At 45.9% G+C, this 18,969-nt stretch overlaps 1 protein-coding gene across 5 annotated transcripts in view; it reads right to left on the bottom strand.

Moving 5' to 3' along the window:
• LOC118372873 (talin-2) overlaps positions 1-18,969 on the bottom strand; it is a 135,921-nt gene that overhangs the window by 13,285 nt on the left and 103,667 nt on the right. For all 5 annotated transcript variants that reach the window (XR_008126806.1, XM_052513425.1, XM_052513426.1 and 2 more), the window contains 16 exons: positions 18,438-18,577; positions 17,605-17,698; positions 17,219-17,308; positions 16,909-17,031; positions 16,402-16,545; positions 14,919-15,080; positions 14,681-14,821; positions 14,316-14,497; positions 13,883-14,015; positions 13,491-13,592; positions 13,151-13,321; positions 10,776-10,922; positions 10,279-10,380; positions 9,840-9,959; positions 9,456-9,602; positions 8,072-8,238 (listed from right to left, as the gene is read on the bottom strand). Coding sequence is in view for 4 of the 5 variants with exons in the window: in XM_052513425.1 (XP_052369385.1) it covers positions 8,072-8,238; positions 9,456-9,602; positions 9,840-9,959; positions 10,279-10,380; positions 10,776-10,922; positions 13,151-13,321; positions 13,491-13,592; positions 13,883-14,015; positions 14,316-14,497; positions 14,681-14,821; positions 14,919-15,080; positions 16,402-16,545; positions 16,909-17,031; positions 17,219-17,308; positions 17,605-17,698; positions 18,438-18,577 (2,165 nt within the window). In the remaining variant the exon portion in view is untranslated. The remainder of the gene's footprint in view (positions 1-8,071; positions 8,239-9,455; positions 9,603-9,839; positions 9,960-10,278; positions 10,381-10,775; positions 10,923-13,150; positions 13,322-13,490; positions 13,593-13,882; positions 14,016-14,315; positions 14,498-14,680; positions 14,822-14,918; positions 15,081-16,401; positions 16,546-16,908; positions 17,032-17,218; positions 17,309-17,604; positions 17,699-18,437; positions 18,578-18,969) is intronic.

Consider the following 18,969-nt stretch of genomic DNA (forward strand, 5'->3'; position numbering starts at 1 on the left):
CTTGCCCACTCTGTCCTTGACTTTGCCTAAATAAGTTTAAAAACACACCGCCGTTGTTAGAATTTTAATATCACGAACAGAACTGGTATAATAAACAGTTATAGGAGGGCATGTCATTTAAAAAAAATGTTTTCCCCCCTTGCCCCTCCTCCCAACAGTAGGGCCTGCTCTGCTCCTCCTCCCAACAGTAGGGCCTGCTCTGCTCCTCCTCCCAACAGTAGGGCCTGCTCTGCTCCTCCTCCCAACATGAGGGCCTGCTCTGCTCCTCCTCCCAACATGAGGGCCTGCTCTGCTCCTCCTCCCAACAGTAGGGCCTGCTCTGTTCCTCCTCCCAACAGTAGGGCCTGCTCTGCTCCTCCTCCCAACAGTAGGACCTGCTCTGCTCCTCCTCCCAACAGTAGGGCCTGCTCTGCTCCTCCTCCCAACAGTAGGGCCTGCTCTGCTCCTCCTCCCAACATGAAGGCCTGCTCTGCTCCTCCTCCCAACAGTAGGGCCTGCTCTGCTCCTCCTCCCAACAGTAGGGCCTGCTCTGCTCCTCCTCCCAACAGTAGGACCTGCTCTGCTCCTCCTCCCAACAGTAGGGTCTGCCCTGCTCCTACTCCCAACATGAGGGCCTGCTCTGCTCCTCCTACCAACAGTAGGGCCTGCTCTGCTCCTCCTCCCAACAGTAGGGCCTGCTCTGCTCCTCCCAACATGAGGGCCTGCTCTGCTCCTCCTCTCAACAGTAGGGCCTGCTCTGCTCCTCCTCCCAACAGTAGGGCCTGCTCTGCTCCTCCTCCCAACAGTAGGACCTGCTCTGCTCCTCCTCCCAACAGTAGGGCCTGCTCTGCTCCTCCTCCCAACAGTAGGGCCTGCTCTGCTCCTCCTCCCAACAGTAGGACCTGCTCTGCTCCTCCTCCCAACAGTAGGGCCTGCTCAGGTCCTCGTCCCAACAGTAGGACCTGCTCTGCTCCTCCTCCCAACAGTAGGGCCTGCTCTGCTCCTCCTCCCAACATGAGGGCCTGCTCTGCTCCTCCTCCCAACATGAGGGCCTGCTCTGCTCCTCCTCCCAACAGTAGGGCCTGCTCTGCTCCTCCTCCCAACAGTAGGGCCTGCTCTGCTCCTCCTCCCAACATGAGGGCCTGCTCTGCTCCTCCTCCCAACATGAGGGCCTGCTCTGCTCCTCCTCCCAACAGTAGGGCCTGCTCTGCTCCTCCTCCCAACAGTAGGGCCTGCTCTGCTCCTCCTCCCAACAGTAGGGCCTGCTCTGCTCCTCCTCCCAACAGTAGGACCTGCTCTGCTCCTCCTCCCAACAGTAGGGCCTGCTCTGCTCCTACTCCCAACAGTAGGGCCTGCTCTGCTCCTCCTCCCAACAGTAGGACCTGTTCTGCTCCTCCTCCCAACAGTAGGGCCTGCTCTGCTCCTCCTTCCAACAGTTGAAAGTGGAGTCCCAAGTTGAAACTGAACCTAAACTACACCTAAACTAATTTCACACACACAACAGATGAAATAAATGAAGTGAAGTATGATGTGGAAAAGGGGTGAGTTGATGAGAAGGGGAAGCGAAATAAGCTTACTAATGTAATCACCAATTGTAAATGAAGAACAGGGAGGGCCATTGGTGATGATTAGAATGGATCAATACATCTCAAAATGGTTTGTTCCCTATATCAGCAAAACAAATCCTACTTCTAATGATGTTCAGGCTACTGATGTTGTCATCATTTGACCATGTGTCTTTTGACCCTACTTCTAATGATGTTCAGGCTACTGATGTTGTCATCATTTGACCGTGTGTCTTTTGACCCTACTTCTAATGATGTTCAGGCTACTGATGTTGTCATCATTTGACCATGTGTCTTTTGACCCTACTTCTAATGATGTTCAGGCTACTGATGTTGTCATCATTTGACCGTGTGTCTTTTGACCCTACTTCTAATGATGTTCAGGCTACTGATGTTGTCATCATTTGATCGTGCGTCTTTTGACCCCACTTCTAATGATGTTCAGGCTACTGATGTTGTCATCATTTGACCGTGTGTCTTTGTCTAATGATGTTCAGGCTACTGATGTTGTCATCATTTGACCTTGTGTCTTTGACCCTACTTCTAATGATGTTCAGGCTACTGATGTTGTCATCATTTGACCATGTGTCTTTTGACCCTACTTCTAATGATGTTCAGGCTACTGATGTTGTCATCATTTGATCGTGCGTCTTTTGACCCCACTTCTAATGATGTTCAGGCTACTGATGTTGTCATCATTTGACCGTGTGTCTTTTGACCCCACCTCTAATGATGTTCAGGCTACTGATGTTGTCATCATTTGACCTTGTGTCTTTTGACCCTACTTCTAATGATGTTCAGGCTACTGATGTTGTCATCATTTGACCATGTGTCTTTTGACCCTACTTCTAATGATGTTCAGGCTACTGATGTTGTCATCATTTGACCTTGTGTCTTTTGACCCTACTTCTAATGATGTTCAGGCTACTGATGTTGTCATCATTTGACCTTGTGTCTTTTGACCCTACTTCTAATGATGTTCAGGCTACTGATGTTGTCATCATTTGACCGTGTGTCTTTTGACCCTACTTCTAATGATGTTCAGGCTACTGATGTTGTCATCATTTGACCGTGTGTCTTTTGACCCTACTTCTAATGATGTTCAGGCTACTGATGTTGTCATCATTTGACCTTGTGTCTTTTGACCCTACTTCTAATGATGTTCAGGCTACTGATGTTGTCATCATTTGACCGTGTGTCTTTTGACCCTACTTCTAATGATGTTCAGGCTACTGATGTTGTCATCATTTGACCTTGTGTCTTTTGACCCTACTTCTTGATGGTTGGGTTATTTCTTTTGTCTTTCTAAAAATAAGCTGTTGTCGTGCTCCTAAGCATATGCCTTGTTTCATAGTTGTAACAAAGCAATTCACAAATAAAAAATATTCAAAACTATAATTTTTGTGTTTGAGCATCACAGTAAAGGAAAATGCTGTGTAATTTGAAATAAAATACAAAATCGGATTATCATGTTAACTAAGGCCTTCATAAACACAACCAAATGATCATTTTTGCTATAACATGAAATATATTATATATATATATATATATATATATATGCCATTTAGCAGACGCTTTTATCCAAAGCGACTTACAGTCATGTGTGCATACATTCTACGTATGGGTGGTCCCGGGGATTGAACCCACTACCCTGGCGTTACAAGCGCCATGCTCTACCAACTGAGCTAATTCCCATATTAATTACACTGTTGGAATGTTGCAGTCAAAATGACTGCTCATTAGCTTGAAGGGCGGTCCATAGATGCCAAGCGGTTCTAGAGGTAAAAAGATGACATCATTCAACCTTCAGATATTTCCATATCAAAGGTTGATCTTTGTCAGAGCATCTGCAGAGGCAGGGGTCAGGTAGAGGTCAGCAGAGGTCTGAAGTGTTTAATAGAAGTGTTTGGTCTGAAGTACTGAGCGACTTCCTCTCCTCCCAGTCTGAATGATTTGTAGTGTGACTCCAGTCCAGACACGTCCTCCTGCCTGATCACTAGGCTATATGTCTTCCTGTCACTGAGTGTAGGGGTGGATGTTGGCCTAAGGCACATCTCAAACTCATTCCACGAAGGGCCAAGTGAATGCAGGTTTTCCCTCCACCCTTGTACTTTTGATTAATTAAGGTCACTGATGCGTAAGGAACTCCCCTCACCTGGTTGTCTAGGTCTTTATTGAAAGGAAAAACCAAAAACCAGCAGTCACTCAGACTCCGTGGAATGAGTTTGACACCCCTGGCCTAAGACCTGATTCCAGCTGTCTCTGTTACACACACACACAACCTTGTGGGGGGACACAATTCAGTCCCATTCAAACTCTTATTTTCCCTAACCCCTAATCCTAAACCGTACTCAATGTAAATAGTCTGGGTGGCCATTTGATTAGTTTAGTTGTTCAGCTGTCTTATGGCTTGTGGGTAGAAGTTGTTAAGGAGCTTTTTGGTCCTGGACTTGGATAACCGGTACCACTTGCCGTGCGGTAGCAGAGAGAACAGTTCATTACTTGGTTGCCTGGAGTCTGACAATTGTTTGGGCCTTCCTCCGACACCGCCTAGTATATAGGTCCTGATGTCAGGAAGCGTATCCACATAGATGTACTGGGCCATACGAACTACCCTCTGTAGGGCCTTCCGGTCAGATCCCGAGCAGTTGCCATACAGTGATGCAACTGGTCAGGATGCAGCTGTAGAAATCTGAGGATCTGGGGACCAATGCCAAATCTTTACAGTCTCCTAAGGGGGAAAAGGTGTTGTCTTGCCCTCTTCACAACTGTCTTGGTGTGTTTGGACTATGATAGTTTGTTGGTGATGTGAACACCAAGGAACTTAACGCTCAACCTGCTCCACTACAGCCCTGTTGATGTTAATGGAGCCTGTTCGGCCCTCCTTTTCCTATAGTCCACGGTCAGCTCCTTTGTCTTGCTCACATTGAGAGGTTGTTGTCCTGGCACCACACTGTCAGGTCTCTGACCTCCTCCCTATAGGCTGTCTCATTGTTGTGGGTGATCAGGCCTACCACTGTTGTGTCATCAGCAAGTGTAATGATGGTGTTGGAGTCATGCTTGGCCATGCAGTCGTGGGTGAACAGGGAGTACAGGACGCCGCACACCTGAGGGTCATCATCAGAAAGTCCAGGATCCAGTTGCAGAGGGAGGTGTTAAGTCCCAGGGTCCTTAGCTTAGTGATAAGCTTTGTGGGCACTATGGTGTTGAATGCTGAGCTGTAGTCAATGAACAGCATTCTCACATAGGTATGTATTCCTTTTGTCCAGGTGGAAAAGGGCAGTGTGGAGTGTGATTGAGATTGAGTCATCTGTGGATCTGTTGGGGCGGTACGCGAATTGGAGTGGGTCTAGGGTTTCTGGCATGATGGTGTCGATGTAAACTATGACCATTCAAATCAAATCAAATTTTATTTGTCACATACACATGGTTAGCAGATGTTAATGCGAGTGTAGCGCAATTTTTGTGCTTCTAGTTCCGACAATGCAGTAATAATCAATGAGTAATCTAACCTAACAATTCCACAACTACTACCTTATACAGACAAGTGTAAAGGAATGAAGAATATGTACATAAAGATATATGAATGAGTGATGGTACAGAACGGCATAGGCAAGATGCAGTAGATGGTATCGAGTACAGTATATATAGTGGGGAGAACAAGTATTTGATACACTGCTGATTTTGCAGGTTTTCCTATTTACAAAGCATGTAAAGGTCTGTAATTTTTATCATAGGTACACTTCAACTGTGAGAGATGGAATCTAAAACAAAAATCACAGAAAATCACATTGTATAATTTTTAAGTAATTAATTTGCATTTTATTGCATGACATAAGTATTTGATACATCAGAAAAGCAGAACTTGATATTTGGTACAGAAACCTATGTTTGCAATTACAGAGATCATACGTTTCCTGTAGTTCTTGACCAGGTTTGCACACACTGCAGAAGGGATTTTGGCCCACTCCTCCATACAGACCTTCTCCAGATCCTTCAGGTTTTGGGGCTGTCGCTGGGCAATACGGACTTTCAGTTCCCTCCAAAGATGTTCTATTGGGTTCAGGTCTGGAGACTGGCTAGGCCACTCCAGGACCTTGAGATGCTTCTTATGGAGACACTCCTTAGTTGCCCTGGCTGTGTGTTTCAGGTCATTGTCATGCTGGAAGACCCAGCCAATGCTCTTACTGAGGGAAGGAGGTTGTTGGCCAAGATCTCGCGATACATGGCCCCATCCATCCTCCCCTCAATACGGTGCAGCCATCCTGACCCTTTGCAGAAAAGCATCCCCAAAGAATGATGTTTCCACCTCCATGCTTCACGGTTGGGATGGTGATCTTGGGGTTGTACTCATCCTTCTTCTTCCTCCAAACACAGCGAGTGGAGTTCAGACCAAAAAGCTCTATTTTTGTCTCATCAGACCACATGACCTTCTCCCATTCCTCCTCTGGATCATCCAGATGGTCATTGGCAAACTTCAGACGGGCCTGGACATGTGCTGGCTTGAGCAGGGGGACCTTGCGTGCGCTGCAGGATTTTAATCCATGACGGCGTAGTGTGTTACTAATGGTTTTCTTTGAGACTGTGGTCCTAGCTCTCTTCAGGTCATTGACCAGGTCCTGCCGTGTAGTTCTGGGCTGATCCCTCACCTTCCTCATGATCATTGATGCCCCACGAGGTGCGATCTTGCATGGAGCCCCAGACCGAGGGTGATTGACCGTCATCTTGGAATTCTTCCATTTTCTAATAATTGCGCCAACAGTTGTTGCCTTCTCACCAAGCTGCTTGCCTATTGTCCTGTAGCCCATCCCAGGCTTGTGCAGGTCTACAATTTTATCCCTGATGTCCTTACACAGCTTTCTGGTCTTGGCCATTTTGGAGAGGTTAGAGTCTGTTTGATTGAGTGTGTGGACAGGTGTCATTTATACAGGTAATGAGTTCAAACAGGTGCAGTTAATGCAGGTAATGAGTGGAGAACATGAGGGATTCTTAAAGAAAAACTAACAGGTCTGTGAGATCCGGAATTCTTACTGTTTGGTAGGTGATCAAATACTTATGTCATGCAATAAAATGTTAATTAATGACTTAAATATCATACAATGTGATTTTCTGGATATTTGTTTTAGATTCTGTCTCTTACAGTTGAAGTGTACCTATGATAAAAATGACCGACCTCTACATGCTTTGTAAGTAGGAAAACCTGCAAAATCGGCAGTGTATCAAAGACTTGTTCTCTAAACTGTACATATCAGATTAGTAATGTAGGGTATGTAAACATGCTAGTGACATTTTTTACATCAATTAAAGTGACTGGAGTTGAGTCGCAGCCACTCAATGTTAGTGATAGTCTGATGGCCTTGAGATAGAAGCTGTTTTTCAGTCTCTCGGTCCCAGCTTTGATGCACCTGTGCTGACCTCGCCTTCTGGATGATAGCGGGGTGAACAGGCAGTGGCTCGGGTGGTTGTTGTCCTTGATGATCTTTGTGGCCTTCCTGTGACATCGGGTGGTGTAGGTGTCCTGGAGGGCAGGTAGTTTGCCCTGGTGATGCGTTGTGCAGACCTCACTACCCTCTGGAGAGCCTTACGGTTGTGGGCGGAGCAATTGCCGTACCAGGCGGTGATACAGCCCGACAGGATGCTCTCGATTGTGCATCTGTAAAGGTTTGTGAGTGCTTGTGGTGACAAGCCTAATTTCTTCAGCCTCATGAGGTTAAAGATGCGCTGCTGCGCCTTCTTTACGATGCTGTCTGTGTGAGTGGACCAATTCAGTTTGTCTGTGATGTGTACGCCGAGGAGCTTAAAACTTCCGACCCTCTCCACTACTGTCCCATCGATGTGGATAGGGGGGTGCTCCCTCTGCTGTTTCCTGAAGTCCACGATCACTTCATGCCTCCCAACGTGAGTGCCACGGGGCGGTAATAATTTAGGCATGTTACCTTCACTATCTTGGGCACAGGGACTATGGTGGTCTGTTTGAAACATGTAGGTATTACAGACTCGGTCAGGGAGAGTTTGAAAATGTCAATGAAGACACTTGCCAGTTGGTCCACACAAGTCCTGGCAATCCATTTTAGTTCTGTATTGACGCGTTGCCTGTTTGATGGTTCGTTTTACCCGAATCCAAAAACCTAACCATAACCTTAAAACTAACCCGAGCACTAACCCTAGCTCCTAACCCTAAACCTAACCCTAGCTCCTAACCCTAGCTCCTAACCCTAAACCTAACCCTAGCTCCTAATCCTAAACCTAACCCTAGCTCCTAACCCTAAACCTAACCCTAGCTCCTAACCCTAAACCTAACCCTAGCTCCTAATCCTAAACCTAACTCTAGCTCCTAACCTAACCTTAGCTCCTAACGCTAAACCTAACCCTAGCTCCTAATCCTAAACCTAGCTCCTAATCCTTAATGTAATTCTAACCCTAACACTAATTCTAACCTCAACTCTAAACCCCCTAGAAATAGCATTTGACCTCATGGGGACTAACAAAATGTCCCCAGTTATTCACATTTTTGTTTGTACACACACCTGTGGTCAGCGAAGGACTCGTCATTCTCTGCGTTGAGTGTGCCAGCGGAGGCGAACATGATGGTGGTGTCCAGTTCAGCGATGATGCCAGAGACAGCACTGGCAGCTGTGATGCAGGCCTGAGTGCCCTTATTACCAGCCTGTAGGGCCGACAGCACCATCGACACCTGGGGAGACAGACAGTCAAACTGCTCAGTTTGATTAATCCAGAGAGACACACACAGAGACAACACACACTGAGTTGGTGTGGCTGTTGGTGTGTTTCTCTTGTTGGTGTGTGATTGCTACAGGACTCGTGTTGTAGAAGGTGGTGGTTTCTCGAAAGAGAGCGAGCGAGCGACCGACAGAGGGTGAGCGGCAGACGGAGAGAGAGAGCGAGAGCGACAGACAGAGAGAGCGACAGACAGAGAGAGCGACAGACAGAGCGACAGACAGAGAGAGAGAGCGACAGACAGAGAGAGAGAGCGACAGACAGAGAGAGAGAGCGACAGACAGAGAGGGAGAGCGACAGAAAGAGAGAGCGACAGACAGAGAGAGAGCGACAGACAGAGAGAGAGAGCGACAGACAGAGAGAGAGAGCGACAGACAGAGAGAGAGAGCGACAGACAGAGAGAGAGAGCGACAGACAGAGAGAGAGCGGCAGACAGAGAGGGAGTGACAGAGAGAGAGCGACAGACGAGAGAGAGTGAGAGAGAGACAGACAAGAGAGAGTGAAAGAGAGAGAGAGACCAACAGACAGACCGAGAGAGAAAGAGAGAGAGAGAGCGACAGAGACAATAATATCTGTCCATTTCCCTACATGGAAATTTAAAGCAGAGCAAAATAAATTCTTTCACATTCACACAAAGACTTCAGCAATGTCCTTGGAAAAGCATAAAGCATTCCTTCCTAGGAGGATGATCTGTGATAACAGCAGAAACACAGAATACATCAAAGCAGATTATTGGCGTATGTACCTTCACACTGCTCTTTGTTTTCCATGTTTCACTGTATTCATTTAGTGCCAGTGGAATACTTATCATGTATCATTAAACAGGATTGACTGGAGACCCTGGCTCTACCGGAGGCCTTAAAGTCAACTGGAATGGTGTCACACAAGTTCCTAAAGTACTACTAGACGTTCCTTTAAAGTTGCAGTGGGGACCCTCTAGGCAGGCCAAGATATTATGTCCTAGTTTTCAGGTTACATTTCTATTTCAATTCAAGAGATGAATCAACATTCAATTCAACAAACGAAAATCTTATTTCTTTTCATAGACGACTTTTCTTTTCATAACTCACATTCCAATTGACTTGTTGAATTGAAGGGAGTTGAAAAGGAAGTTGTATGGTAAACCAGGTATGTGACCCCTTATTGGGATGGAAGACTCCTACAGTACAGTACCTTCTCTGTGACAGTGCGGGCACACTCTATGAGCTCTCTCTTGGTGTAACTGTCTGAGGGGGTGATCTGCAGCGCTCCAGCCTTCTGCACCAGGAAGATACAGCCGTGACCCAGCTCCTGGACACCAGCCTTGATTTGGAAACCAATCTGGAGGGAGACAGTACCAGCATAGAAGACACCAATCAACCCAAGACATAACTTAATACTAACCTAATAAGGTGACAAAATAGAGATTTAATTAATCTCTCTGGTTGTACATTTGAATCCAGGTTATCTGGTACCAGGTTTGTTGAGTAGAAAGCAGATTAGAGTGACATAGTAGTCAAATTGGGACAATAGAGATGGGTGGATAGATGGATGGGATTGACTATAGTGGTTGGATACCTCCTGGGGTTCTACAGTGTGTGCGGCCAGACGTCCCTGCAGGGCCAGCTGGCTGTAGTTTGTGGTCACCCGAGAGGCCAGACCCCCCAGCTCCTCTGGACACGTCACAGACTTGGTCATCTGGAGGACAGAAAGACCAGTCAACATTAACACCAGACTTCCTGAATCCTTGAAAGGAATAGAGAAAACTATACAACACAGAGCCTGCTGGAGGACGTTTGTGGATGACTTGTGGTCCACAGGAAGAAAAAGGGGTGGAGTCCTGAAACAAGACGTTTGGATAATTCTTTCAACGAATGTTGGCTATGATACCGCAAAGCACTCTGTGACAAATGTTGTCGTAAAGAGGGCTTTATAAATACAATTATATTGATTGATCGCTCTCGAGATAAATTGTGAAACAAAAATAAATAGTTATTTCCATCTGAATGTAATTTACCATTTCCTGGGCGGTGACCGCAATGGCCTTGGAGTATTTCACCATGGTAGTCTGGTAGTCTACAAACGATCCTTCTGGTTCAGGAGAGGTCCCCTCGTCCAGCTGAGAGGAAACAAACATAGAAAACCCGACCAGAAATAAACCCTCATTCAAACGTGAAGAAATAAATGACATTCTAACCCCCCCAAAAAACAAAAATCAACCAAACATACAAAACCTTATTCTAACTAAAAACCAAACCTTATTCAACCAAACATACAACCCTTAAGCCCATGGCCTCAATGGAATCCACCGTGCCCTCCACATCCCACTCATCCTGCCCCCGTCACACCCACTCACCCTGCCCATGGCCTCAGCAATGGAGTCCACCATGGCGCCCACCATACCCCACTAATCCTGCCCCCCATCACCCCCACTCAGCCTGCCCATGTCCTCATTGGAATCCACCATGCTCCCCACACCCCACTCATCCTGCCCAACCCGTCACACCCACTCACCCTGCCCATGGCCTCAGCAATGGAGTCCACCATGGCGCCCACCATACCCCCTTCGCTGGCGGCCTCGTTCAGGGTCACCATGATGTCATCCACCGCCTCCCTCATCAGCTGAGCAGCCTCCGCTATGGCATCATGGGTATGGGACGCCTTCATACAGACAGAGATACATACAGTTGAAGTCTGAAGTTTACGTACACTTATGTTGGAGTAATTAAAACTCACTTTTCAACCACTCCACAAATTTCTTGTTAACAAACTGTAGTTTTGACAAGTCGGTTAGGACAAGTAATTTTTCCAACAATTGTTTACAGACAGATTATTTAACTTATAATTCACTGTATCACAATTCCAGTGGGTCAGAAGTTTACATACACTAAGTTGATTGTGCCTTTAAACAGCATGGAATAATCCAGAAAATTACGTCATTGCTTTAGAAGCTTCTGATAGGCTAATTGACATTATTTGAGTCAATTGGAGGTGTACCTGTGGATGTATTTCAAGGCCTACCTTCAAACTTAGTGCCTCTGTGTTTGACATCATGGGAAAATCTAAAGAAATCAACCAAGACCTCAGGAAAAAATTGTAGACCTCCACAAGTCTGGTTCATCCTTGGGAGCAATTTCCAAACGCCTGAAGGTACCACGTTCATCTGTACAAACAATAGTACGCAAGTATAAACACCATGGGACCACGCTGGAAGGAGATGCGTTCTGTCTCCTAGAGATGAACGTACTTTGGTGTGAAAAGTGCAAATCAATAGCAGAACAACAGCAAAGGACCTTGTGAAGATGCTGGAGAAAACGGGTACAAAAGTATCTATATCCACAGTAAAATGAGTCCTATATCGACATAACCTGAAAGGCCGCTCAGCAAGGAAGAAGCCACTGCTCCAAAACTGCCATAAAAAAGTTAGACTACGGTTTGCAACTGCACATGGGGACAAAGATCGTACTTTTTGGAGAAATGTCCTCTGATCTGATGAAACAAAAATAGAACTGTTTGGCGATAATGACCATCATTATGTTTGGAGGAAAAAGGGGAAGGCTTGCAAGCTGAAGAACACCATCCCAACCGTGAAGCACGAGGGTGCCAGAATCATGTTGTGGGGGTGCTTTGCTGCAGGAGGGACTGGTGTACTTCACAAAATAGATGGCATCATGAGTGAGGAAAATTAGGTGGATATATTGAAGCAACATCTCAAGACGTCAGTCAGGAAGTTAAAGCTTGGTCACAAATGGGTCTTCCAAATGGACAATGACCCCAAAGATACTTCCAAAGTTGTGGCAAAATGGCTTAAGGACAACAAAGTCAAGGTATTGGAGTGGCCATCATAAAGCCCTGCCTCAATCACATAGAACATTTGTGGACAGAACTAAAAAAGCATGTGTGAGCAAGGAAGCCTATAAACCAGACTCAGTTACACCAGCTCTGTCAGGAGGAATGGGCCAAAATTCACACAACTTATTGTGGGAAGCTTGTGGAAGGCTATCCAAACTTTTTTGACCCAAGTTAAACAATTTAAAGGCAATGCTACCAAATACACTCAATTAGTATGTAAACTTCTGACCCACTGGGAATGTGATGAAATAAATAAAAGCTTAAATAAATTCTCTACTATTATTCTGACATTTCACATCCTTAAAATAAAGTGCTGATCCTAACTGACCTAAAACAGGGAAGTTTTATGAGGATTAAATGTCAGGAATTGTGAAAAACTGAGTTTAAATTTATTTGGCTACGGTGTATGTAAACTTCTGACTTCAACTGTATCTGTTAAGACTACGAGTCTCTTCACTTCCTAAGTTAAACTTAGAAAAGTGCATCTATTAGTTATTGTTTAAACAACATACGTATTAGTTATTAGCAACTGTATAGGTTATATTCATAATCCATAAAGATGAGGTGGAGTTTCCCCCTTTGTGTTATAAAGCACTTTGAGTGATTTATAAATCCAATCAATTAAAGTTCCTGTAAAGTGCAATGATAGTAGGCTTTAGATAGTGTTTTTTCAAAGACCCAAAGTCCTGTTAAAGTGTGAGGGTTCACCCTGGGGTAGGGTTGGGCCATACATCCTATTTCAAGGTATGGATCCACATACCCGTATGGATTTTTACAATAGGGTCTATGATGATGATGTGCTGATACAGAGATAAATACATGGAAAGTAGGAATGAAAGTTGGATTACTTCACGGTCGGTTTTGTCCTAGTTGAGTATAAAACAAATATTATGGAAAAAGACCATTAAAAACAAATATAATTCATTTTTGCCATCCCAGGGGCATGCACTACTCATAAAACAGGTTTAGAACTTGACATAAATGAGAAAAATATTGTGACATGATATTTTGGCCCTATCGCCCATATTGTTCCATACCTTGGGGTTTCCTCCTCCCTCCTTGGCTGCGTAGATCATCTGCAGGGCGGACTCTGCCAGGGTCTTAGTCTGGTCCAGGAAGGTCATCTGCTGCTGGTGGTCCTGCAGCTTGGACGCCACGCCCACCGACGCCCTGATCAGAGGCTCAAAGTAGCCCGCCAGCTGGGTGACCTGGGATGGAAAGGGGTCAAGGGTCAGAGGTTAAATGTGTCAGACTGATTATTGTTGCGTTCCAGATCATCATAAATACAAATAAAAACCTGGAACGCAGCTATTGACTGCCCCTGACAGGTGATATAGACCTAGTATTGGTAACAGTGATGATACTGCAACTAGTTACCTTGTGTCCTAGTTGGGCAGCTTCCCCTCTGGCGGCTGTAGATATTGGGTCGATTAGGTATCCAATCTCTTGTACTGTGGACGTCAGCTGCTCTTGCAAGGCCTGATGGGATTGATCAGAGTAAAATAATTTCAACATTGGTCATTATGCAAGGCATGTTGTGGTTCTGTGGCAATTCTAACGCTCCCTGTCCAAACTGCTTTTAACTTCATTCAAATGGCAGTTGGTCTCAATTAGCAGTAGACCTGATCAAAGATCTGTAGCCCACTAACGGACAGAGAGATTGAGAGAGATGGGTAAAGGGAGAGAAGGATGGATAGAGAGAGAATGAGAGAGGGGGGGGGTTGCCTGTGGGTCAGCAGAGCGTGTAGTGTCTCATTAATGATCATTACCTCCAGTGAGATGTCATCCCTGCTGGCCAGGTTCTGGCTGACTGCGGCTAGCGAGGCCTGCTCAATGTTCCGGATACATCTGTTGATGTTATCTATGGAGTAGTCACACTCCCTCTGGCCCGGAGCCTTGTCCCTGAGAGGCGGAGAGAGAGAAAGAGGGGGAAAGAGGATGAAATAAATATAAAGAGCATGTTTATCTATGTCAGCTAGCAGGCATCCAACAGGATCAGAGAGATCTGGAGAGATGGTGAATTCTAACAAACCATGAGTAAGCCGATCAACAGCCTTGAGCCAAATCAGCCAATCAGAGATCAAGGATGAACATTATGGTCTTGTCCAATCTCTGAAGGTTATTGCTTATCACAACTTAATGAGTTATAACAGTTGTCCATGTCCAGGCCAGTAAGAGGTGCAGTGCTGTCACTGTGCTAACCTGATGGCCGTGATGAGACCTTTGATGGAGTCGGACACAGTCCGAGAGTGTCCAGCCAGGACCGACCAGGTGGGTGGGTCTTTGGGGTTAATAACCAGTGAACGTGCAGTCTTCAGCAGGTGGGTGGAGCTGTCCAGCATGGAGCGAGCTGATTGGAGGATGGGCTCCTGAGCGGCAGAGCCCTGCACATAAACAAACAAAAGATGAGCATCTCCATGACAACCATGAAAAATCAACTGTTTAACGTAAACGTTTTCTACACCCACAATGTCATTGCAGTTGGTCTCAGAGTTCTAAAGTTTAAACTTGCACACAAGTTGAACGGAGCACCATGTTTAGAAATGGCCAGAAGTGTGTAGTCGTACTTCATTGCTGATCTGAGCAGGGATGCTGGCGAACTCTGGATTAGACGCAAACGCTGTGAGGTTCTCAACAGCCTCTATGAGAGGAACTGTGGCCACCAGACACGTGTTCCTATTCTCCTGAGAGAAATCACCATCCAGAGCCTGGAGGGGAGGGAAAGAAATGGAGAAACACAGGTCAATATACACGTAATGGGCCAGTCTATCAGTAAAAAAAACTAATTGGAGTCGGCAGTCTTACCTTTATAGTTTTGACCAGGTTGGCTGTGCTGTTGGCCACCTCCTTGGCAGACTGGACAAAGTGTCTCTTGGCTGTGGGGTTGGCTGTCTTGGAGGAGGCCAGGCGACAGGCGTTGCAAAGAGCTGATGTGTGCTTTGCTACGATGGTGGCAGACGACAGCACCTGAAAACACCCACCATAACAGTCTCAGAAAGCCAAACCCTAAATGGGAACATTGGTACGTGGTGGGAGGCGACCCGGATGTCTAGACAGATGAACCAGAACACGTCAGATGAAGGATAACAACAAACAAATCAGCAGCTCGGGATTTTTCTAAAGTAGATGACAAGAGATAAACATGACAGAGGGAACACCTGATGGCTCATAAACAGAAATGTCCTCTGGTCTGATGAAACAAAAATAGAACTGTTTGGCCATAATGACTATCACTATGTTTGGAGGAAAAATGGGGGTGGCTTGCAAGCTGAAGAACACCATCCCAACCGTGAAGCATGAGGGTGGCAGAATCATGTTGTGGGGGTGCTTTGCTGCAGGAGGGACTGGTGTACTTCACAAAATAGATGGCATCACGAGGGAGGAAAATTGTGGATATATTGAAGCAACATCTCAAGACATCTGTCAGGAAGTTAAAGCTTGGTTGCAAATGGGTCTTCTAAATGGACGATGACCCCAAAGTTGTGGCAAAATGGCTTAAGGACAACAAAGTCAAGGTATTGGAGTGGCCATCACAAAGCCCTGCCTCAATCACATAGAACATTTGTGGACAGAACTAAAAAAGCGTGTGTGAACAAGGAGGCCTACAAACCAGACTCAGTTACACCAGCTCTGTCAGGAGGAATGGGCCAAAATTCACACAACTTATTGTGGGAAGCTTGTGGAAGGCTATCTGAACTGTTTGACCCAAGTCAAACAATTGAAAGGCAATGCTACAAAATACTAATTGAGTGTATGTAAACTTCTGACCCATTGGGAATGTGATGAAAGAAATAAAAGATGAAATAAATAAATTCTCTACTATTATTCTGACATTTCACATTCTTAAAATAAAGTGGTGATCCTAACTGACCTAAGACAGGGAAGTTTTATGAGGATTAAATGTCAGGAATTGTGAAAAACTGAGTTTAAATGTATTTGGCTAAACTGTATCTGTTAGATTACGAGTCTCTTCACTTCCTAAATTAAACTTAGAAAAGTGCATCTACTAGTTATTGTTCAAACAACATATGTATTAGTTATTAGCAACTGTATAGGTTATATTCATAATGAGGTGGAGTTTCCCCCTTGTGTTATAAAGCACTTTGAGTGATTTATAAATCCAATCAATTGAAGTTCCTGTAAGGTGCAATGATAGTAGGCTTTAGATAGTGTTTTTTCAAAGACCCAAAGTCCTGTTAAACTGTGAGGGCTCTTCAAATCAACCCAAGGCGACTAGTTAGTAAACAAATAAAACCAAACAAACCTGTGTTATTATGTCCCAACTGACCTGTGAGGGGCTGCTGTCCGGATCCACCAGGTTCTGACAGGCCATCTGGATCGCCTGATTGGCTCGTGCAAACTGGATGGCGTCGACCAACCCCTGATGCCCTGCCTGACTGTTGGGGTCAGACACGCCCACCAGGTAGGAGGCCTGAGAAGAGAGGACAGGAGGAGAGACTTCAACATACTGTAGAACCAGACGTGGCTGTCATAGTAGCAGAAAACAGGTAGGCTACAATGTTAGCAGCTTAAATAGCAGCTTTTTACTGAACACAGCATCTGGTCGACACACAGATGGACAGAGCTTTACTCATGTGTGGTATATTGATGTAGTAAGGGAAAACCCAGAAATGGTCAGTGGTGGAAAAACAGAGGTCCACACTACTCTCTTTCTACACTAGCACAACACTCCCTAGCTCAAGCAGAGCACACACAGGGTGCTCACATATTCACACAGTATGACACACAGTATGTCTGGTAGGTCCAGAGCAGGTACTTGGTAGCATGTCCTAACCTGTCCTGCAGCCTCAGTGAGCCCACACAGGGCCTTGGAGGCCAGTCCCACACAGCCCCCAAACGCTGGCACATCCCCGGTTTTACAGTTGTGAGAAATGCCAGCCATGGACTCTCCCAGGACCTGAAAGAAGAGGGGGAACAGAGGAGAAGAGCAGAAGGGAGGGAGCTGTAGCATTCCTCAGCCAGGCAGGTCACCGCTCTCTCTCTGCTCTCCCTCCCATCTCTCCATCTCTACTCGTTTCCATCTGTCTGGAGGTTGTGGTTATGCTTGCTCTTTCAGCAGCGCTCAGGGTCATGGCCCTCCCTACCTTGGAGTTCTCCATGACGCTCTCGATGCAGTGGAAGTAGGAGAGGTTGCTGACTGGCTCGTTGGGGTTGGCTAACATTCCTTTCACCGCCTGAGGGGAGAGAGAAAACATCTCTTAACATCTACAAGGGAACTTGCTAATTTAACTAAAACCAAAGGAACCCATTATAGATACAACTTAAATGAGCAACATGAAAACATTCTCCTAGAGCTCTCCCATAATGTATACATTTAACATAACCCACTTTAATGACGCTGCTACAGATGACACTGCTTTTACTAACACCATTACTGCTCCAACTAACACTCCTGCTACCACCACTATGACTGCAGCTGTTATCAGTAAAGCTAAATGTTATTGATGTAAGCTATTGATGTTGATGGTACCTCCAGCTCTCGTAGGGCATTGTCACACTCCTTCTGTCCCGGGGCCTGCTGTGTGGCCAGTGTGATTAGCTGGTTAATGCTCTCTGTCACTGCTCTGAAACACAGGATGGGAGGGAGAGGAGTGAGAGAGGGGAGAGCCCGAGTGAGAGAGCCCGAGAGAGAGAGAGCCCGAGAGAGAGAGAGATAGCCTGAGAGAGACAGCCTGAGAGAGACAGCCTGAGAGAGACAGCCTGAGAGAGACCGAGAGAGAAAGAGCCTGAGAGAGAAAGAGCCTGAGAGAGACCGAGAGAGACAGAGAGAAGTTCAAAATGAGAGGCACTTAGACCAGCGTTCAGCTCCATTACACAAACACAAGGTCCCAGGCTTCATTGGTTCCAAATCTAATATCGTACTTTGGGTCCCCCCCCTCTCTATCTCTTTTTTTCAGCAGAATTCTAGCAGGCTTCAGTGAACCAGTCAGACATTTCAGTCACACACCTCCCTCTTAACCTTCCAATTACCAGACAGGAAATTAACAGCCTCTACAAGCCTGAAGGGAGACAGCACTTCATCTACCACCTAGGAGGACATTTCTGCTGTGAAGTGGAGCTACACTGGAGGTGTGAGTTTGAGAAGTGCATGTGTGTCACATCAAAAGCCTTGTCCCTTCCTACGGCACAGTGAAACCTCCCATTGCTTTGGCCCTGGCATAAGCGTATTGTAACACATTGCAAAACTGGAATGAACTGTGGGTGGAAAGTCTCCTGTTCTAAATCCAACAAGACATAATAAATAACCAATCAACAGGTGTGGTATTGTGAGAGCCCACATAGAGGGCAGTGTATGGTAGGTACCTTGCAGCAGCAGCCAGAAGGTTCTTGGCGTTAGCTGCCCCAGGGTCTACAGACAGAGACTTGGCTGCCAGGAGCAGCTTGCTGGAAGCCATGGAGATGTTCTTCAGGTTACCTATCACCTGGATCTGCTCATCTTTCCTCTACAACATCCACAGCAGAATCACCAGTTATTACAAGTCATAAACACTAGTTGTAAATCAATCATATACAAAAGTCATACAGAAAGGGCATGAAATGTTGCAAGTCATTTAGAGTCTAAATGACCCCAAATCTGCCTGGTAACTTGATCCACTCAGAGCGATGACACAGCTATATAGTGCTAATCAACGCTGAATGTAACCTTTATTTAACTAGGTAAGCCAGTTAAGAACAAATTTATATTTACAATGACGGCCTGCAATGGCCAAACTAGGGCCAATTGTGCGCCACCCTATGGGACTCCCAATCCCGGCCGGTTGTGATACAGCATGGAATTGAACCAGGGTCTGTAGTGACGCTTCTAAGATGCAGTGCCTTAGACCGCTGCACCAGT

Source organism: Oncorhynchus keta, unplaced genomic scaffold (genome assembly GCF_023373465.1).
Source record: "Oncorhynchus keta strain PuntledgeMale-10-30-2019 unplaced genomic scaffold, Oket_V2 Un_scaffold_1109_pilon_pilon, whole genome shotgun sequence".
In the NCBI taxonomy this organism is placed as follows: domain Eukaryota; kingdom Metazoa; phylum Chordata; class Actinopteri; order Salmoniformes; family Salmonidae; genus Oncorhynchus; species Oncorhynchus keta.